At 41.1% G+C, this 23,682-nt stretch overlaps 1 protein-coding gene across 2 annotated transcripts in view; it reads left to right on the top strand.

Moving 5' to 3' along the window:
• tenm1 (teneurin transmembrane protein 1) overlaps positions 1–23,682 on the top strand; it is a 203,763-nt gene that overhangs the window by 53,785 nt on the left and 126,296 nt on the right. For both annotated transcript variants that reach the window (XM_061725764.1, XM_061725763.1), the window contains exon 4: positions 20,156–20,399. In XM_061725764.1, coding sequence (XP_061581748.1) covers positions 20,156–20,399 — 244 coding nt within the window. The remainder of the gene's footprint in view (positions 1–20,155; positions 20,400–23,682) is intronic.

Here is a 23,682-nt window from a genome sequence, read left to right as displayed (position 1 = left end):
CTCAAGGGAATCAAGCTTGAGCTGCAGGATGGAGCTGTATACTTGGATGTGTGCGCCTCTAATGCAGTGCCACATGTAATGAGCTTTGGATTCTGGCCCCCGTCATGCACAGAGAACTCTGCCTAATCTGCTAAATACTTTGTGAACCATTCATTACATTTGTTTGGGTTGATTTCCACAGCTGCTACTTCTGTAGAGATGACAGTCCTACTTTGTTTAGGGGGATATCCTGCAAACCGCTCCAATAACACCTGTGCAGAGTTTATTCCTGGCACTCGTATCTTTTTTTTAGTGGAAAAAGCGGGGGCGTTTTTTTTTTTTTTTACTGCCAATTTCTCTGAAAATACTCTTGAGTGCGTCTGTGCTCATCCTTACCTGTCTCAGCTTTTGCCAGAACCTCTTTTGGACTTATGTGGATCATCTTTTTGATTGTTGGTGTCCATATGTGCTTCATTTGCACATCCATGGGGAGACAGTGAGACAGCAAAAGCAAGTGCGATATTGAGACATTTTTGACAGTACATCTCTGTTGTGTTTTTTTTTTTTTTTTTGTTGATGGCGTGCATGTGCTTGTGTGTGTATTCTACCGCTTCTCGTTTGCTGACAGACTGTTGTTCTGCCCTCTGACAGACAGTTCCATTAAATCATGCTGCAGTGGTAACCTGCAGTGACAGGACGACATTGCCTCCCTGGGATCCCTCCATTGGGGTCTCTCATGCGCTTAACGAGGAAATAAACATGCTAAGTTGTCTGTTGGAGATAAAGGGAAGAGGCTGTCTCAATGCTGGATGTCATGTGTGATATCTGTAAAAGTTAGTTCCTTTACTTAAAGCAATATGCATAATACAGAAATCACACAATGCTAAGAGCTATATTTGCCCCTGGAATAGATAACATGCAAAGTTGTAAACAGCAGAGAATACACAATATAAATGTTGAATGTACTTGCCAGACACAAACAAATAGGTATGTAAGCCATGTTAAAAGACAAATGTGCAAAAACACATGGCAGGTTTAACTATGGTCAAAATGGTGGTGGTGGTGGTGGGGGGAGGTGGGGGGGGGGGGCGGGGGCGCACACATGCACACAAAAAAAACAACACACTACTAACTATCTAACGAACTAAACTTAAAATTGCAGGACTCATAAATGTGCAGTGCTATTTAGCGTCGGACACATAACATTGAGCCTGTGAAAGTAAGTGTCTGTCTCATCGACCACAGCCACACTGACTGTTTTTCAGAAACCTATCTGCGGTTTTGTGCACAAACAGTTCTGCAGTCAATTATTTCCAAGCACACAGTGACAGCGTGGCAGTGCTACAGCTCCAAGAAGGCCATGCAATAATAACTGCTGCTCCTTTGATGACTCCTCTAATAAACAAGTGCTGCATTTGGAGATGCTGTTTGTTGTTGAGAATCTTCCTGCAGATTGAGGCAGAGTCTGCCTGGAAGCTGCCTGGTGGAAAAAAAAAATGCTGAGTGGATTTTGAAGAGGTGTTGAGTGCAAGGGATGATGGCTCTGCTTGCTCCTTTTAAGGTTATTTTAAGCTGCAGGCCTGCAGGGTGTGTGTGTTGGGTGTGTGTGCGATGTGTGTCAGGGTTGTGTTTTAATTAGAGAGACAGGAGTGTGTCCTTGGGCTGCCGCGGAGGGTCATGGGAACCTGGTAAGTCCTGGAGAGACATGGATGGGACAGGTCTGGCAAGCCTGCTAAACACCCATTACCCAGATGTGTAGCTGCGCTCAAGACTGCATGCTCGCAGGCACGCTCAGTCCCACTTCACACCCAAAATCCATAAACTCCTCACAGTCTTGGCACAGCTGCTTTTGGCCAGTAATGGTAACTGAGCAGTCTGCATCTCCATGTGTTCCATGGCCTTCTCTTGTTTCTGAAAGCAAAATCACCACTGGCACTACTCTTGGTAGATGTAGAGCAGCGGGCAAATTGAGAAGGCCGGCAGGAGGTGGAGTGGAAGGAGAAAGGGGAGGTTGGGAAGGAGGTGAGGCGAAATTGAAAGAAGAAAAGGTTGAGAGGGGAGCAAAAGGAAGCATCTGACATTTACGTTTCCGGCCAACAGAAAATGCCACTTCAGGCTGGCATCACTCTTTCATTCTCTGTCGCTCTCCACAGCCTCCTTCTGACCTGAGGCTCACCTACCACACTTACTTCCATACCTATCACTCCATTCCAGCTATCTCCTGTCGGTCACTTCTCCTCTCAGTTCTGCACATCAACCTCTCCCCACTTTTATAGGTCTACCATATGACCTCTGGCTTTCATCAAGGTATTTCTTCATCTCCCTGTTGTCATTTCCATATCACAGACTCTCACCTATGCCACATCAGGCCCATCTTTCGTCAGCTCAACTCTTTTGATTTTTTCCTCCCCTCTGAAATCCTCTCTAACCTCCAACCTATTCCCTCCAATGCCGATATTTGCATCTCTGCCTTACTCTCTTCTTCTCCCTGGCTAATCCCCCACCCCTCGCCTCACACCTTCAGTGTGTCTTGCCTTGGTTCCAGCCGATGATGGGACTCATACAGCCTCCCAGATGAGGAGTTAGCTAATGGCTGTTGAATAATGCATGGCAGCCAGGATTTAGAGAGCCTAGTCTATTAGCCTGACCAAATACTCTAGGCTTTTATTAAAGACCAACACTTACAATTACAAACTACATTAAGGCCTGGGTCCTGTCTGAGCTCCCCCTCACTCTCCATTCTTTGCCGTCTCCACAGTCATAGCCAAGGCAGAATATTATCTTTTGCTTTTTAAGATTTTATGGCCTTGAAACAGCTGCCCCCTTTTAGCAAGGGTCACTGTAGTCTTTTTTGGTTGTTTTGTTCTTTTTATGTTATTGTGTTGGAGGTTAGTGGCCCTTTTAGTTGTAGTTTTAGATGTAAAACAGTGATGTGTGAGGCATGTCACATTTTCACTGCTGGTAGTTGGAATGATCACAGAAAATTGATGCATATATGTTGGCATTTTATGCTTTCACCCGCAACAGATTGTTGGTTTTAGAGTAATTTGGTCTTTCTAGAGTTGGTGCAAGTGTGTGAGTGCAATCTGATGGTGTCCATGCCCCCTGTGCTTTAATGCTGTTGAATTGTCATAATCTTCATGATGGATTTTAACTCTGTCTGTGGAAACAGTTTCTGCTTCTGATGAGGTTCCCTCACACAACATTCCACATGATTATACATGATAATGGCTCCTAATAGCCATAACTGTCTGGAAGTGTGTCATGTTAGTGGGCCCTGAATAGTCATAAAGTGTTGTTAGCTAATGGCAATCTAAACACCCTTGTACCTGGCTACATTTAAGTGCACACGTAGCTGTCTCTCTGTAATAGTTTATTGACCTACCTTTTAATTTTCATATTGCTATGCATGGTTTCATTTTTCATTTGCATAGCATAATATGACACGTCTGCATGTTCTTGACAAGTTTGCAGACCTAGGTCGTTGTATGCTGCAGTCAGTGAACATGTTTTCAGAGTGAGACTGTGGTCAGTTAAGGGACCAGTGGCCATTGGGCTATTGCCATCTTCTCTGTCCAAGGGTTCAGTATTTTTTTTTCTTTTTAAATGCTGACAGATCTTTAATCGTGTAATTCTGGAAACCAAGCAATATCCAGAGCTTGCCAGATTAATAGCACATTCAGTTTGGGATGATAGATCGATCTTGGTAGGTTTCTGACTTTAAGCCAACCATAAATCCTTGACCCATCCAGATTTTCTCACCGCAGTCCCCCGTCTGCTGTGTGTCCGGAGAGCTAAGTGATTACATAGATGGCCATCCAACGATCGAACGAAAAGCTGCTACTTAATTGGCAGTCAAAAACATCAACCTCGAGAGAGCTACCTCCTCTGGCTAATGTGCGTTTGTGTGTGTCCTTCTTGCTTGCAGATGGTTAGTTTATCTGACCTCCTTGCTGACCTTGCCAGCCCGTGTTCATCAAGAGATTTTGTAGAAAACATGCTTAGGTTCTTGATAGAAAATCATTTTACTTAATTGATATGAGGAATAAGCAGTATATCAATACTCAGAAGATTGATTGTGAACAAGAATGGGTTTAACTGCCCAGGTCACATCACCAGATCAATCCATAGCCACACATGTGAAGTTCCTTGAACAAACCTTTTTTATCTCAAGAGATTGTGGCTGTTTTACAGGAAAAGGAAAAAGGTTGTCAGTGCAAGTTTGTTCAGTTGACTGAATGTGGCTTAAATCCCATCTAGTAGTCATCGACTTAAAGGGGACCTATTATGAAAAATATGTTTTTTCTTGCTTTAACATATATAAAGTGGTCTCCCCTCAGCCTGCCAACTCAGAGAAGGATCGAGTGTGATGTGGCTTCTACGAGCCGTTCAATTCTGCTCCCTTGCGTTACGTAACCAAAATGCAATTTGCATCGGTTGGCCTCCGATGTGTGAAACCACGCCCACAACTAATTCTGGCCGGAACAACAACAACAACTCCGCCAGCCGGAGCTTCCGCCATTTTTTGGTAGCGGTGTATCGCGTCATTCAGGCAGCCAATCAGCACAGTGCCTCATTATCATAGCTGATTCCAGCTTCCTGATTTAAAGGTCTGACGGCCCCGCCCCCCGACCAATTGGTGGCCTGTAGTGTGATGACGTCAGATACAGGGCCGACTCAGCACGTTTAGAACCTCGGGAGAATAGATACAGAAAAAGTATCTACTCGGCACGCCTCCACCCGCCTCCACCCGTAGTGTGGAAGCGCAAAACGGGGGTGTGGCGAGTCAAGTCGCGCTGAGTAGGTACTAGTGGAAAAGCGCCATTAGAGGATTGTTTTTTTTCTTTCGGCCTCATTTGTATACAATTGGTACAATAAGGTCACAAACTATGTTGTTTTCTTCTTCACCAATCAAAGAGACCTCTTGGGTATAATAAATGAGGTGTAATGACAACATGGACAAAGACGTGTCCACTAAAGAATGAGGACGATTCAGTTAGTTTTGGATGAAAGGGTGAGATGTGATCAGGAGCTGGTGCTTTGGGTACAAGAGCTGTGAAGCAGGTTTTACTGTAAAGGTGTCCGGACTGCATCGCTCTAGTTTAATACAGACAAGGACGTTAACAAATGAGCGAAAAATGTCCATGTGTGTGTGCCTGTGTTGACCGTGGGATGTGTTGAGACAGCAGAGGACTGCAGTCTCTGATCTCTGTTAACTGTATTCCTCTGTCTCTCTGGAGGCTGAGAGAGAGCAGAGGGCAACTACAGTCTGATGTGGGGCATCTGTTCCCACATTTGTTAAGTTTCTCCCAGTGTGTGTGTGTGTGTGTGTGTGTGTGTGTGTGTGTGTGTGTGTGTGTGTGTGTGTGTGTGTGTGTGTGTGTGTGTGTGTGTGTGTGAGTATGTGTGCATATGTGGTTTTAATTGAGAAAAAGAGCCTGGTAGAAGCCTGTAAAAGCATATGCATGCGTGTGCACTATGATCGGCGTGATAGGTGCAGTCGGTGGAGTGGAACGGCAAGGTGTTGTTGTGATAGAGGGCAAGTGCCTGCTTGTCATTGGTCTGTGTTAATGATGACCCAGGGCGGTGGCTGCACTCACCTCATTGACCGCAAGATGGCCGCCAGTCGAGTCTGCAGGTGGTGCTTATTCTCTGCTTCCCCATTCTGCGCTTCTTTGTATCTGCATATTTCTCCATCCACCATCTATTATTTGTTCAAGTTGGAATACCAAACAACCCTTTATTCTCTCTGCTATTCTCCCTGTTCTACCATATTCACACAGTGCTGTCCTCTTGTGAACGCATACTTTTCTTTATATATGCACCTCTCCAAATGCTCTCTGTATAATCTCAGAGGGGACATTACATGCATAATCTACCTTATAATAAGACTCCAGTTGGGCCTGGATGCCTGGTTCAGAGAGGAAGGGAGATGTTTTAATTAGACTAATTTGCTGCACTAGCCAGCAAAGAGCAAGACCTCTTCACAGATGACCTATTTCTTCTCGAGAAGAGCCATAGAGTTGCTGATCAAAGCTTCACAAGGCAAACCACCAGAGATCTGTAGGTGAGCTAAGGCACCACAAGTGAACTTCTTTCAGTCAGCAGTGCCACTAAACGTGGTAAAAACAGGAATTATTTAGTGGAGCAGAGTGGTATGGAAATGATGTCTCTGGTGTGCCATCATCAAGACAGAGAGCTTATAGTACCTTGATTTATGAGTGCTGTGAAGAATTGAGTGCTTCATAAAGATTTGCCGCTGGCTAAAAGGACTAATCAGTGAAGTGATCTGACTTTGGTACATTGCAGCTCCAACATGTTGTAAAGTAAGTGACAATGCCCCCAACTTTCTCCGTCGGACAATGTGTGTGGAAGGAGTTACTGTCTAGCTCTGGCATTCTGTCAAGGTCATATGGATTAGAAATTATTGGGTTTCCAATACTCTACTGGGGAGTTTTGCATGATGAATCATCACTCTATTCCAAATTGACACCAATTAAGAAAGGTTTGTTTACTCCGCTGTGGGACACGATGTGGATGTTCACTTGGTAGACACATTTTCACTCCCTTTCTCTTCTCACAATCAACTCTGTGGCATTTGCAGGGATTAGTATAATGCCTGTGTGTGTGTGTGTGTTTATTTGTATCTGCGCATGCTTCCCTGTGCACTTGGGGTTTCATATTTGTTTCAGACCTGTGGTTTTGTATTTCATTTGCACACTTGTGCACGTTTGTGTTTCCGCATTGGCACGACGTGCATGTCCACAGTCGTGTCACTCTGTGTTTACTGTGTAGCCTTGCTGTGTTTGTGCCAGTGGCTTCATGTCTGCAAGGCATGCTATATGAAAAGTGAGGTTGTGGAGCCCAGTGCTGGAGCCAGTGAATTCATTTGCATTCATTCCACTGCCTGTCTCTCCTCAGAGCCCATTCTAATTACCAGCAGCTCAGGTCTGCTACAACACTGCGCATACTCTCTGTCAGTAAAAAATGGGCCGCTGGTGGTGCATTCCTGTCGCTTTGATAACAGTCTTTCTTCGGCCTGCCAGAAATCTCTTCATGTTGTTTTGTTTGCTATCAAACCTGGGCACTTCTCCTGTATTAATGTCAGAGTCAGAGGAAATATATTTTATGCATGTGTATGCAAGCAGGACTCCTCCTTCGTACCCTGTCTGTGCTCGTTGTGATTGTTTTGGGCTTCAGGGAAAAGCAGTGTGTGTTCCCATACAGGACGTGGTTAGCAGGAAGAAACGAGAGAATCCTGAGGCTCGCAAAAGATGAATGTGCTCACTAATCACCGTAATGGCCGTTGTGGCGTTTCACCTCCTGAGTCTCGAACAGCTTGTCACGCCTACTTCCTGGTGATGCAAATTTCCACCGAGGCCAATAACTCACTAGATACGCTACTGAGCCTGCTCCTGAGCTTTGTAAGACACTCATTTCCATACATATGCATGCGCGCGCACGCATGAATGGGTGACATGCACCTTAAACCCACACCTGCAGAGCTCCATGGTTGCGCTGGTAACAACCGGGCACCCTGCAAAATTATCAAGGTCAGGAAGGATCAGGACACTGCCATGCACTTCAGAAAGGCAAGCTGAGCTCAGCTCACCACTGTCCAACTTAAGGCCACATTCACTCAAACTTGCAATGGCACCCTTTTTACTTTTCCTGTAAAACAGCCAAAATCTCTCAAGATAAATAAGGTTTGTTTAGTGATATCTGTGAAACACTGCCTGATTAATTCAGATGGTTGTCTAAGTAGCAGCACCAAGTTTTAGGTTTTTATTTATCTAATGTGTGAGCAAAAGAACCAGCAGAAAACAAATACACAATTGATGCTTCTGTGACCTGTCTGATTAAACGTCAACATTATCAGCTACTCCCATCCACCTTAATGGATTGAATATTACTTCCCAACTTAATATACATTCTTATAATGTTGTTCTTAAGTAAAGTATATAGACCAAGTTTTTCTCAGACTCTTCTGCACAAAACGGCCATTTAAAAAAAAATGTGTTCTTATTTTATACATAACAGAGAATATTTAATAAGCTCAGCCATGTAGAAAAGTGATATTTTCAGCTGCTTCCATCTAGCACTTCACCACCACTCTGTACTTGGTGTACTGATATTAATAGTTGTGCTGTTATGAGAAAACTGTGACTCTGGACTCCTTTGGTATCTCGTCCGATATAGTGTCCAATCTTGTATGAATGGCAAACATTGACTGCTGTTGCTTTATAACAGATTGATGAAGCCATTACTATGACAGATTTCACGTCTAAAAAGATATTAAGTGTTAAGCAAATAATTTAAACTGTGCAGTACCACATTAGCTGTATCTCCTACGAATGTAATTTGAGTGTAGACTCTTGCAGTGAAGAGTTTGACTGATGGTAAGCATGTTGCTGCAGAGCTCAGGATTGAGACTCTGGAGGTTTCATGCCTTCTACAGGGAAATGCTACTTTCAGAATCACCTGCAGCCTAAACATGATCATGTAGCTGCAAAGCTGTTTTTGAAGATGTGGGTGCAAACAAGTAATTACACAAATAGGCACAAATATTTAGACATTCATCCATGCATGCAAACACCAGTTCCATACACCCTGTACGTATATGGCCTCTGCAAAATGCAGATGATGCATGGTTGGTAATTATCAAACTCGCTATAGGAATCGACAAGGTTTTGTATGCAAAAAACTCTTTTGTTCATTTGTATTTTTTTTACTTCAATTGGACAGCATGATTGTGTCCCTTTTTATAAATGGAAAATCCAACGTTTATCCCCGTGTCTGCAGAGCTGAATCAATGGCTGTTTTTATTCTAATTGCTGTCTTAGAGCAGACTCTCATCAATGTAATTATCAGTGCCTCTGCTGCCATCACTGCTGTTTTCATCATCATCATTGTTATCACTGCTATTACTGATTTTATCGTCATTATCTTTGTTATTTCCATCACCACCAGTGCTGCTATTAGTAACATCATCATCTTCAACATCATCATTGTTGCTATGATCATCAGCAATATTAGTCCCAGCTGTCATATGTTCACTGTTGTTATTATTGATAATATCATCATTCATGGCGACTCCCTCAGCAACCAACCAATAAAGGGAGTAAAAGTAGAACTTATAATATCTTATGAGATAATATCTTTGGCCAGGAACTGCGCTTAAGACAAAGACAAATTATTACAGAGTCATATGGTCAAAGGGTGGGATCCCATCTCATTATCGCCAAAAAAAAGAACAAAAAGTAGTTAGTTCTAATTTCAGTTTTCTGACCTTTTTATGGGGTTAATTATTTATTTCATTGAAGCTCAGCAGTGGAATAAACTTTGTGGCAATTTAATGCAAGTCAATTAAAAGACAAGATAGATGAAAAGTTATCCTGGGGGAAATTATTAATCTTTTATTTTTAGAGTGGGGTGGATGGTGTGGTTTTTGTGGTGCTTAGCCCAACAGTAGTGTTAAATATTCTCTAAAACATTCACATTCTTCTTCTCAACAGGCCAGTTAGATATCATTGAGGTTAGGCGCTATGGATTTTATATAGCTTGCCTGTAATAAGAGAAATAAACTCTGTGCTAGAGTGCTGGGCAGAGAAGGTGGGGGCATGAGGGAATGCACTACAATACACAGACAATACATGAAGTGAAGAAGAGGGCAACATATATTAGGTCTGATTATCACCGAGGCTCATATTTTTTGTGTATTCTTTGCAACTCATGGTAAAATGATTGAAAAACCAGACCCGGAAGAATCAGAGGGGCCCTGGTTTACAATAAATATAGAAAAACCCAAGAAGAGATATAAAATGCCCACATGAAATGTATAAGACTGATGACCTGTCCAGGGTGCACTCTGCTTCTCACCTGATGACACTGGGATACTCCCCCTAGACCCCTCCCATGACCCTGAACAGAAGGTAAATGGATAGATGGCTGAGGAAGATACATGTGAGAGGTAAAATTATCAAGAGTTGCACCCAGAAAGAGAGGTCAGTGATGGTGTCGAGAGCTTCAGTTTACTCCCTTAACGCTATGAATGAGAAGGTTGAAAAAACAATGTTGTAGTGTCTCTCTGTTATTTTGATTAAAGTGTGAAATTGATGATTGATCAATGGAACATCAGATAAACCAAGATGATTTTAACTTAGTAAGTGTACAGAACATAGATCAAAAACAAACCCCCTGTGATGTCGCCCACAGGTTTCTGAGGAGTGTTTTTGACATCTTTTTCATGACTTCAAATCAGTATTGTCATAAATTTAAAATTTTTGGTCGATGATGTAATTAATAAGTAATTGTTAGTTTGTTATTTTTTCACCTCATATATCACTAACAAGGAATTTACTGTAAATATGCCCGTCTACACTTTGTCCATTCCTCTTTTTATTTTACAATCATTTAAAAAAAACACTTTTATTCCTACTTTATGGGCAACAATGTATTTAAACTGGGATATATTTTTGCATATTTTTGTGATTTAAAGACGAGTGAAAGGAAACATACACAAATTAAGAAATTATTGTCATGCATTGAACATTTTGAAGAGCTATGAAAAAAACACACATCACTTGAAATGAAAACATCTTATAAAAAGTACATTTTGCTTCAATGGATACAGCCGTTCTGGTGGAGTGAGTGTGATTTAGGTGGGGAAACAGTGGGGTTAACCTTTGGTCGCTGAAAATGTTTTTCTGTAGTCTTTACATTTCATCTTCTCTTTGATCAATGTTGTCTTCAGAAAAGCCAAAATCTCTTCAAAAACCAAAGTCAGACACCCCATTTTTTTCGGTACAAGCTTGCTGGATTTCCTCAGCTGTTTGTGTTTGCGTACTCCACCATGCTTCACCATGCTGCCATGCGGCCATGTTGTGGACTGGACAAGCTATTTTAGTTCTGGCTACTTTAGCTTATGCCAATCAACATGTGTCACCACCTTGACAACATCCAAAAATAATGCTGTCAGAACAGAGGACTAGCAGAGCTCTGCTCAGCTTCTTCACTGTTAGTCCCAAGTCCCTCCCGTCACACTTCTGTTGTGAAGAGTCTTAAAACGAGCTATTGTGGCTTCTGGCTCCTTTAGCAGATTGACGCCTGAGGATTTGCAGAGCTGCCAGCAAACATTCACAGGGGGACGTCCCATTTCAGATGACGTTTCGGCGGCAACATCAGAAATAACTGCTGCGGTTAGCTGACAAGGTTAGCACAAGCTAAACCGGTTTCAATTTTAGTTTTACTCCAGTCTTTGGGTCAAGCTATCATTTTAGTTTTTATTAATTTTAGTCACGTTCATAGGCCTACTCCTTTTAGTCGTGTTAAGTTTCAGTCTACTAAAAGTCTGAGCAAATAAAAGTGTTATTTCAGTCACAATTGTCCATGACCATTTTAGTCTAGTTTTGGTCGACGAAAACTGATGACATTTTAGTCTCGTTTTAGTCAAGGATCGTATTTAGCCAAACCCATTTTACAATTCAAACAAGGTAATCTTATTGTTATATTATTGTTACCTTATAGACTCAAGAATGCATTCATTCCAGATACAGAAGACGCCCTAATTTGAGTTTAGAACATCATTTTTTTTCCTGTGATTTTGTGGCCGCATTTCTCTGCATCTTTTTCTTTTTCTACGACTTGGTGGTTTTCTTTCCACGACGTGAACCTAGAGCTCTGCGTTAACGGCATCAGCCTCTAACTCTGCAGCTGCATCTTCTGGATCTGATTCCCCGCGGCGCGACTGGGATTGAGGACATGACGTCACCCAGCAGCAGAACTAAACCAGAGGAAACTACTTAAAAAATGTATATTAAGGATCTTTTTGTAATCTACATTTTAGTCTCGTTTTTATTCGTCTACGATATTGCATTATATATTTAATTATCGATATCATGACCATAATTTTCGTTGCGTCTCATCTCGTTTTCCTCAGGTGATAAAGGTTCGTTGACGATGATATTTACTCATAATTTTCGTTGACGAAAGCAACTTTAGTCATCAGACACTTTAGACAAACCTATAGCCAGTCACAGCAGTCTGTTAGTAACCAAATGTAACAAAATAAGCTCATCAGATTCAACCTAGAAGTTGGAATGTTGGCTGCTGGCACAGAAAGTGTATGAAAAGGACTTTGTACAAGCATCACTTTCTGGTTGCTGCCACCTTGTCATAAATCAGTACAAGTCGACTACCAAATGTTGCACAAAAGGTGCATCAGGACGCTTTCACGGTCGCTGCTTTCGTAGGACTGGATCAGCCGAGATATTTATGACCAAATAGGAGAGTTTTAGAAGCCATTAATTGTCCTCCTTTAGCATCTAGTGACAGTAGTTTGCTCAACATTCAGTAGTTGACATGTACAGACTTATGACAGGGTGGTGGTGTTCTTTTTATATACTTCATGTACACTTTCAAAGTTACAATTGCTTCTTTTTTTCTTTTTCAAGACTACCACTTAAATAAAATGACTTAAAATAGCTAATCACTTTGATGTAGGTCGATTGCCCCAAGTGTTTGCCCCCATTTTGCTATCACTCCAAACTGCTTTGATTTACGCAGTTATGAACCACTACGGGTTGTTTGTCCCCACTCCTTCCACTTCCACACAGTCCATCCAGGGAGGAAGACTTAATCAATTAATCAGTTATCAGTTTGTGAAACCTGCTCTAGAACCAAAATAATCAAATTAATTAAAATTGCTAAAAAAAGACCACCTAATTTCATCACAATTAACCTTACTATCACCTATACTGTACACAACATTGAAGCAGACCCCCCCATCCCCATCTAACATGTGTTCCATGTCTGGGCTCAAGGGCTCGTTTTTTCATTATCTGTCCATAATGAAAATTTCTGGGTTGGATAGGGGGCATGAAAGTTATCTTTCATTTTATTAAAAAGTAAACCCCAATGTTATTCATTGACTACTGACTGACCTACCAAGCAAAGGGCAATATTTAAATATCTTATACCAATATAGTTCTGGCAAGCATTATATCAATGGTTATCACATCCACAGCAAAGGAAAGCAGAGCAAGGTACACCACCACTGCAAATATGCAAATTTTAACCATAATTTTAATGTAAATGCTGATTATTATGGTTATAGTTTTTTTGTCTTTCTTTAATTGTCTATGTTTATCTTATGCAGTACAGGCCTCAAAATATAGATTGACCAATTTTAACGAGAATTAAAAGCCTTAATAAACATAAACATAGTATTTTGCATGCATTAACGCTTTTTCATTCAGCTTTATGCACACTTGTTGATATCCCTTCAAAACATAACTGCACCACCATGTCTGCTAGGCACCATGGTCGTTACACTGAGTATGTACATTAATAAGATTTGACTTTAAATACCTGAACTATCATAAGTACTTTATTTCTGTGGCTATTTCGGGTCCATCTTACCTTCATTAATTCATTTTTAATACTTGTCCTTAGTATCTGTGAACTGTTGCATTTCAGTAAATCTCCTATATAGATCACTTTCATTCATTTCTCACTTATGTAACCGAAAGCTCATGACTATGGGAAACTGTTTCATGAGGAGTTTTCTGGAGGAGTAATTCCCAGAGGAACCCCAGGGAAGAGCATGTTCTGCACTGTCATGATGGTCATCTGGACCTGAAACCTGGTCCCTGCCCTCCATCTCTTCCTGACGGACTTGATTTGATGCTTTTGAACTCCTGGCCAGCCTGCCAGTCATTGCATGGCCCCTGCCCTGCTTCACCAGCCCTATTTAGGTTACATTTACGATTCCATACAACATTACAGCTTGCATGTTTGATGTGACTTTGTACCCACTAAAGTGAGAGCCGGAAGTGTTTTGCTACCATTTGTGCATTTGTGCAAGAAAAGAGGAATGGAGTCGGTTTGTGGAGCCTTTGGAGTGGAGGCCCAAAGCTGCCTTAACTAAGCCTTCTAAAGCACCATCTGGCAGCTGAGGCCTCTGTGTCACTCTACTCACTAAGATTACACTCTCCCCGGTCCCTCTGTCTCTTCTCTATTTCCTCCCTTCTGCTCACACAATACTTTCCCAGTTTTTACTCACCAGCAAACACAAAACAGATGAAGTTGTGCCTTCACAACACACACATCTTGAAAAAGTTTACAGAAATTAGAAATTCTGTTAGAACAAAGGTCTCACAACTACATTACTCCTAAAATACAAAACCTCATATCAATCAATCAAAAATTATTTTGGTAACACTTTTCTTGCAACTTGTGAAACACAAAGTTCTTTACATAGCTAAAACTAAAATGCAAACAATTAAAGAATAAGATGAAAAAAAAGAAATGCGCGCACCTTTGCTGCATGTCATCCCCCTTCCTGTCTGCAACTTGAATAAAGGGCCACTAGAGCCACAAAAAAAATCTTTAAAAAAATAAATAAATGACTTTATAAAGCCACTTTTTTGTTGTTATATCTCAATCCTCTGATCTGAATTTAAAGGAAAACACCTCAAATCGAGGGCTTTTCTCAGCAATCTTTAGGTGAGATTAAAAAAGCGATTAACGAATTACTAATTAATTAATCGCTCAACTTTTTTAATGGCTTGGCAGCACTAATATATATATATATATATATATATATATATATATATATATATATATATATATATATATATATATATTTTTATATCATAAATTAAGAATTGTGAAAAACTTAATTAAAAGCTAAACTAAAAGGACGAGTTTTGTATTCTTCTGGTAGATAAATGTAAACAACTCCGTTCAAGACAAATTTTAAAAACTAGTAAAAAGATTTCAAAATCAAGCCTGAAGGAAACAAGTGGCCACTGCAGTGACTTCAAAATTGGTGTAATATGAGCTCTCAGTCTGGGTTTAGTCAGCATGCGGCTAAATTTTGAAGCATCTGTAATTGGGAAATATTTTTCTTTGTGTGACCAGGAAGTTGAGTATTGCAACAATCCACTCTGCATGTAATTCGAGCATGAACCAAAGTTTCCGTGTTGGCTGGAGAGTGAGACATCTCACTCTGGAGTTGTTTGGAAATATATGACTCTTAAGTTTTTTTTTTAATATCCAGTTGATTGTCATATTCGTGCACTGATAAGGAAAAGTATGAAAACTGCTTGGAATTGTGGTTTGAAGCATCAAAGGGAAATTAAAGTCCTCAAATTTTCATCGAAGTCACAATACCAGGCAAACTGACATGACATGACATACATAAGAAGACTCCACCATGTGAAAATGGAGGGGGGAGATTATGACTGGGGCTGCCTTCACCGTCCGTGGTGCTGGACCACTCGCCATCATTGAGGAGAAAACAAACCCTGATGTCCTCCATAATATGTCAGGGTAGGTCTCAGACAATCGAAGCTCAGCAGATGTTGGATGATTCAGCAGAACAGTTTTCCGAAACAATTAAGTAAATTCACAACAGAAAAGCTGTCTGGGCTGTAAAGAGGGATGGTTAATAATTCCTCCTGAAAGGTATGCAGAACTCATCCACACCTGCGAAGAGGTTGCTTGAACCCATCACTGCCAAAAAAGGTTAAAATGTATAAATGTTTACTGAGCACATAAGCAGATTGTGTTTAATTATTACTGTGACTTAGATGAAGATCAGATCATATATTATGGCAAATCAATTAACCAATTAATTGCAAAGGGTTCACATCAATAATTCCACGTGGTTTCAAATGTTAGTTTGGCTTAAGTTTGGAGTATTTCAGCTTGACAAAATCTCAGTGATACTTCTAGTAATTTCTATATAGATTAATCTTCCCTAAATAGCTAGAAAAATGTGTAAAGGGAAATTAATGGTTTCCTAGGTTGTGCATGTCATTTAAAGGAGCTTGAGGCTCCTTTTAAGAAATGAGACTCTCTAGCGCCACCCTTCACCACGATGGCCGTTGGGGGTACTGCAGCCAACAGTGAAGCCGGCACGGGAGAACGGGGAGAACGCACATGCAGCGTCATGTGACGTCACATCCGCAGCCCAGCGCGGGAAATTCGGGACCGAATTGCAGCACATTTTGCAGCACACAGCCTGTTCAAGGCAAGGGAGAGATACACTAGAGGGCTCATTCTTTTGGGTTTGGAACGCTTCATCTGACATTATTACTAGAAAACTTAAAATGTATACGGATTTTTTTTATAAATCTTGCCACAATCCGGCCTCAAGCTCCTTTAAAGGGAACCATATTGGGGTATTAGTTTTTATGTTTAAACGGAAAGAGCTGCTCATTCTTTGACTGAGGTGGATTAAGTGAGCCACGAGGCATTTATTAGGCAATGATGGTGATTTTGTTACGTAAACTAAAAAAAATCTTGACTGCCATAAAGGCATTGCAAGCGGCTCAGGAGCAGCGTCCCCTGTGCGAAAGACCAACTTATTTTGGTTTGGATGTTGGTTTTTACAAGTCGGGAGAGGTTTTACATGCACAGAAAGCTATCAAACCCCTATAGCTTAAAATGAGCTGCTAAAACATTTGACTAATATTACCCATAACACCTCCATGATGTTCTCTGTACTCCTGTACCATTTACCATTATAAATGAGGGGATTTCACACCGACCTGTACTGTGTTACAAATGTCAGGCATTTCATCATTTTCAAACTGCTGCTCATTAGGAGCAGGTATTAACTTGAACAGTAAGTCTAATAGAAAAAAAGGTAGGCATGGCAGTGATATTTTCACTTAAATTATCTTAAATTAAATTATCCTTGACATATTACAACATATGCTGTAACAAATCTGCAATCAAGAATCAAACCAACGTGTCAAAGGTGAAAGGGGATTCTTAGAACTGGAGATGGATTGAAGTTGCATATTAAACCTATTAAGTTGTTTTTTTTAATGACCATATTTAATAAAACAAACAAACAAACAAAACCAAGAGAAGCTGTGCAGTGTATGCATATAATCCTGGGAGTGAGCTAGCACCTAACATTTGTAATACACCTTAAAAAAGCTTATATTTACATAAGCACAGCCTCCATTTGTTTGTTGTATTTTTACCAAATGTCTTTGCTGTCAGACCTGCTTTTCCAGAGGGACCTGAAGTCAGTCTTTCACCGACTTCAATGCTACCAGACTCCTTTGACAGCAACAGTAATTCTGACTTGCAGGAAGCATCTGTCTTCTTTACTGCTGCCTCAATTACTTAGCCTATGCTATTGTATGACTTTGGCGTTTTAACACATTAATTCTGATCTAACGTGCTAAAACTCAGCGACCGCAGTGACCTTTAAGATAACATCACCTCTCAGCACGTCTGATCTGAACACCTTTGTCCAACAAAGTGATATAGCATTTTTAAATTTGAGGTTCCATCTGAAGTGACATGTTATCACCAAACAGGAAAAATCGCAGAATAAAAAGAAATAAGATCTTCATGAGGTGAACTAGAGGCACTTCTGTGTTTTGCAAGGCAAAATGTTTTCCTTAAATGGACAGCATTTATGTCAGGCTTTTCCAGTGTCACAGCCACCACGTTCAACTATTCACACACATTCCTGCAATGCTCTCTCCCTCTATCCACATCTGTGCAGCTTATTTATTTTTATTTCATCTAATTTAATTCCCTATCATACACAATCACACACCAATGAATGCACCAGAGGCAATGTGGTGTTCAGTGTCTTACCCATGGATACTTCCAACAAATGAACTCTTAAATTGCGCTTTTGGAGTTTCTTTCTCGTTCATCATTCAGAGCGCTATACACTACAATCCAAATTCACCCACCCACAGACCACTCTCGGCCTACAGAGATCCACACAGCCTTTTTTTTTTCTTTTGAGTCTATATTGTCCTTTATTCAGTCCCAAACCAATAAATGCAAAGCACAATTTGACATATGGACTGTGAGGTCAGGAATCAAACCACTCGATTTTGTAACTGGCAGATGACCTGGTGTCTTTTCAGATCAAAAAGAACTGCATAGACTTGTGTTTTTCAATGTGTTCTAAATATCTTCATCTGTATACCCCATCAAAAAAAGCAGTGAATTTCTTTCTTTCTTTTCCACCTTTGTCTGTAATTTGGTTACTATTATCATTAATGAACTGACTATAAATAAATAAATACATGCTCATGCAACCATTTTAAACCTGAAACTAATTGTTATGTTAATCATTTCAAGTGTCATGTGGGAGATCCTTTCTACAAGGCAAAGACTGAAAAACCCAGCTGCTAAAACATCTACCTCTGGTATCACCAAAAAGAGAAGTGTAGACTATAAAAGCGAGGGTTTTCTGTCTGGACTCAAAGGACTTGCTGTTACTGATGAATCAGATAGACTGCTAAAAACTGAAGCACCACTTTAAAGCTCCTGGTGGATTACAGTGGCACGCAGCAGTGCTTCAAAAATGTTCTGTCAGTTTTCACTCAGCATGCAGCTTTTAATACTCAAAGGTGGTTGAGACAAAAATAACTTCAATTTTCCACGTCCATTAGTTTAGACTAAGCAGAAACTCCAATTGATGAAACAAATGCCATTTCTTGTCTTTTAAACAGGCCTTATACATCAGTTTGGGCAGCTCCTCTCAGTATGAACAGCTGCTGAAAATATCAAATGATCAAGAATGGCGATAACAAGCACGCCGTATAGAGAGCAAGACAGAATTGCAGTTTCTAAGAAGAAAAAATCTGTTCTTAGGAACATTAAATGAATATACCCTTTCTTCAAAGTGCTATTTTTCTGTCCTTCTGTTGCTTTATACATGTTGCACTAGAAAATCACAGGCCACTTCATCGAGTACACCTTGCCAGTAGCAGGTCTGACCACTTTCGCATTTGACACATACGTTATTCTTTGAGTCATATATTCAGCGAGGAAATATTCCTCAGAGATCTTGTTTCATGTTGACAAGACACCAACCCTTTGCAGACTTGTCAGCTGCACATCCATGATGTGAATTTCCCATTCCACCACTTCCCTGGATCGTGATTGAATGGAGGTCATTTATGTGCAGTGACCTCATTAGCATGTTCAAGAAACTAATTTCAGAGGATTTGAGCTCCCCTTCATAGCCGTCAGTAGATGAGTATACTGTGACCATGGTTATCAACAGCAATGTTGTTTAAAAAATGCTATTAAGGGACATTCACTGGTCACTTCTTTAGGTATACCCATGGTGGTAAGTAATTTGCAGTGGCGATGGAAAACTGGGACAAGAATGCAAAATTACTTTTATCAATATTAAACCGAAAGTCATACAATCTATCTTCAGGCATCATCTGTCTAATGCTTGCAGTTGATTTTAAAGCCTTTGCAGCCCCTAAAGTGTGCCACATTTGCTGATACTAAAATACGGCTGACATTTTGGTAGCAAATAGAAGTGAGGTCCAAGAGTCTGTCTACAAGAATTAAGACAGACTTCACCCTCTGCTTTGAGGCTAATGTTTTATTCATTGTCAATACAGCAGGACAGAGTTGGTCTTTTAAGATGAGGGATATGCCTTGCTCGTGGAACCATACTGCAACCGTATGGCACGAGCTGTCATCCTAAACAGTCATAACTAATGCCCCGGTTGATGCACATTCATAAATACAGTGTGAAACATATACACATAGGTCCGTGCACGTATTGAATTGCCTACAAACTCACCTCGTCTGCAGCCAGCACAGAAGTATTCGAAAAACATATGCGCACACATCACATTCAGTAAAGCTGTAATTAGTCTGCGCTCAGTTTTAGAGACTGAGGGGCGAGAGAAAGCAGCCGGCCGGAGGAGAGCTGAGAGGGAGAATTATGGTGAAAGAGAATGATAAATGATGGACTGGGCGAGATCTCACTAGACCCCCGGGTTACCAGTGTGAGGGAGTTACAGCTGGCTCTCTCGTTCCGTCGAGGTCGCCCAATCAACATCACATGGGTAGTTTAGGCTTGCGGGTGCAGATTAAACCAGAGCTGTTAGCTCTTTAAAGATTGTTCAATGTTGCAGCCAGGCGAGAACCTATTTATAGGTTAGCTGGAAGTGCATCAAAGCAGGTAGGAAGGGAAAGCACCAAACAGGGACAGTTTCAAGCTGATTTATGTCCCTCAATCAGTGTAATAACAATAAACTGTCAACTAACATGCCACTTTTATTTGTAATTTATGTTACTGTGCTCCTAATAAATCTGAGTTTATTTCTCCCCTGTCCCTTTTCCCTCCTCCTCCCTTTCATCTCTTGGTGTCCCTGCGCAGAGCTGCCTAGCAGTCCAGGTGGCCAGTTCACGTTTCGTCCGCTGCCCCCACCACCGCCGCCTCCCCACGCCTGCACTTGTGCCCGCCCGGCACCCTACACTCAGGTCAGCCTGCAGAGGAAGACCATGCCGTCGCGGTGCCAAGCCAGCCAGGGCGGACAGGGGGCAGACACCGGCTCGGGCACAGACCAGGCACAGCTTCACAACAGCTGGGTGCTCAACAGCAACATCCCCCTAGAGACCAGGTAACAGAACGCAGATTTATATAGGTTAATGATGCTTTCATTTTCTGCGAGCAAGTGAGAAAAAAGAGGGAAGCCCGAGTTAAGGAATTGTATACAAATGCCTTAAAAAAGCTTTCGGTCTAAAATGGTTGATATAATTTTGAATTGGAAATCTCTTCAGGGCAAACCACTCTTCTTCAGCGTAATGTCACTTGATTAAAGACATTTCTTTAATCTCACAAATGAGGATCACACGATTAAAGGATATTTTTTAATCAGGACTGCAGTTTGGCAGAGTTCCACAATTTCTTAAAAAGAAACGGAGTAGTATGATTAAGAATGAATGTTGAATGAGAGGATTTGGCTGAATGGACATGATTTGCACATCTTTAGAGGCGTAATTGGAACACCATACGGACCCATGGGGTTTTATTGCAGGACTTTGAATGCCACAAAAGTCATAACGAATCTCTCAGTCTTTTTTTTTTCAATTCTCTTCATTCTTCCCCCCTTTAACTGCTGAAAGATTCATCAGGACACCTGCGTTTGAGCTCAAACTATTAAAAAAAAAAATGTAATTTTTCTCCAAATTTTTTTGGTACCCAAGATTCTGTGCCTCCAGATTTTCTTCCCATCAAACAGAATTAAGCATTCGCTCTCTGCATAAGTAATAATTGATCAGAGAATTATTGTGGAGATCCTCATTTGTGAGCTCGCTGCTTTCGTGAAGAAGCAGCAAGGTGCAGGAGAATGTGTTTGCATGTTTAATGAGAGCTCGGCGCAGCAGCTAAATTCTGGTATTATGAGTGAGGATGAGATTGGCAGGCTGCCACGCCAGAGGAAGAGGTTTTAATAACTTATGCATTAGGCCATAATTAGATATTACCTCATTTAAAAGAAAGGAAGAATAAAATTAGATTCAGTGACAATTCAAATTAATCATTGGCCAGACATGAGTATCAATGAGGGAGACTTGTCAGAAGTGTATTGTCATTATTAATACTTAGGTGTCACTGAATCCGTGCGTGTTTGCTTTAAATCAAAACTGACCTGAAACATTTTCTTACTTCAAGTTGTTCAACCAATACTTCATAGCAAAAGGAACTTTTTCCAACGGAGAGATGTGATTAGAAAACATAATTTCTGCAGATCTTCAGTTTATTGAATGGCCCCTTTTTGAAGTAATACATTTTTGTATTTGGTACTTTATAGTCATATAAGTTTCATTTGATAGTGCGCTATTAGTTCTGAGCCATAAAATGTAATCATATTCATAGTCAATAGAATAGTGTCCCTTCATAACATAATTCAGATATTATTGGCTCTTTTCTATCTAGCTTTTGACAAAGTCTTCACTGCTTAACTGTTTTGGGCTGGATTTAATATTCAAGCGCGCTCTCTCACCGCTCTCTTTCACATTCATAGATACACTGATAATCTAATGATTTCATATTTCCGCTTTTACCCTCGCATTCGTATCAGCTCAATCTCATGCCTGAGATTAAAGATATATCAAGAATTTACAAACCTGACAAGGAAGCTTATGCTAACAGAATTATAAGTAAGGATTTGACCTTAATAAAAATGGCCAAGAAAAAAAAACATGGAAAATGTCTCTTGTTGTCAAGTGCGCTTCTATTTTCCTCTATGCGTATTTGATGAATCTGTATTGAAATGTATTGACGTTGTGCCAGCCGAGATTAAGATTGTTTGAAGTGTGCATAGATTTCCTTTATGGCTGAACATCCGTTATGTTCCTGGAGAGACTGGCTTGTGTGAGTGGACGGATGTAGATATGGATATTCAATATATCTGACTTGGTCTCACCCTGGGTGTGTTAAGAGGCATAACAAATGTTGAGATTGTAATAAATTGACTTGTGCCCGGCCTTTCTATCCATCCCCTCATCCCTCGGAAATCCAACTGTGTGTACCACCCGCTGAGCATGTGCCCCCCACGCAGTGAAATCACCGATAGAAATGTGCACATGTTATGTCTTCATGTTGCCACGAACAAAGGGCTCCACCTCGGCACGCACATACAGAAGCATTTGCACTCATCCACGTAGAAACAGCCCCGGGCCTATAGAGCCTGACCTCCTGGAGAGCAGGAACTCTCATTTTCTTCCCGTCTCGGGGGAAATCTGCCCTCTGATAAGAAATCAGAGCTTCCTGGGCATCGCCCCCAGATATTGTCTGAGAAGATCAAAGAGAGAGAGCCAGGAAGAACAGTGAAGCAGTTTAAATGCACCACACAAGAAGAATGGGGTTCCACATGCGTTGACAAATGCAATTTCTTCAGGTGGATTCTGATCCCTTTTGCTCTAATCCACCTTCAGCAGAGCAATAAAAGAACCATGCTGGAGCCGACCTGCGTAGTGGCCTCAAAAAGTTCAAATGCTGCGTATTTCACATGTTTGTGTGTGCATACTCATTTTGAGCACAGCTTTCTTTTTTTTTTCTTTTATTTATGTTTCCCAGTGTGTGAGTTTATCTCTGGCATTTTAGAGATGAACTAACACTGACCTTTAGGTGTGTGGCAGCTTCATGTGCAGCCTCCTGTGTCCCCAGTCTGACGCACAGCCTTCAGCCGAGGCTGAACGGGTGGATGGACACAGAACAGGTGGCAGACAGTGAAGGATGGATGTTATCTGTTGCAGACGTAGAGCCACATTAAAGAGTCGCAGAGCACAAAACACGCAAAAAGGAACAGCCTCAAGTCGGCCAGCAAGTTGAAAACAAACATAATTCAGACGCAACCCTAGTTTTTTTCTTTTTTTTATCTGAAATTTCATGAAAAATTGACATGAAACAAGTGCCGTGATGAGCTCTGCATGTCTCGTAATATCGAAGTCCTTACCCTGCTGGGTTTTTAATAAAATGTATCTCCAAGGCTAAATGTGACACTAAATGAATGGGTGAGATTAATGTAGTTGTGCTTTGTGAGAGTACAAATGGACTCGGTGGGGGGGGGGTATACGCTAGTATCCACTGATGCTGTCAGTCTGCTGTCTGGCCCCACTTTAATGGCCTGTTCTCTGAGGGCACTTCAGAGACCAGCAGCCTGCAACTTCACACCTTTCAGTGCATGGACAGAGTAACGCTCTGGCGAGCAACACGCACGCCTCACTCAAAGCCAGTATTAACCCCTGGAGAGCACCCAGTAACCTGAGGCAATCATGCTGTTGGTGACTTTGATGTGCTCAGAGATTTGTTTGTCGTGTTACTTTTTGGTTGAAAACTGTACACATAAAATGACAAAGGAGATAATGGTCCCGGCAGTGTTCTCCGGCGTGACCACCCTC

The sequence above is a fragment of the Cololabis saira genome, chromosome 7 (genome assembly GCF_033807715.1).
Source record: "Cololabis saira isolate AMF1-May2022 chromosome 7, fColSai1.1, whole genome shotgun sequence".
NCBI lineage: Eukaryota > Metazoa > Chordata > Actinopteri > Beloniformes > Belonidae > Cololabis > Cololabis saira.
The sequence above is the reverse complement of the archived record's forward strand: the minus strand, read 5'-3'. Positions and strand labels throughout refer to the sequence as shown.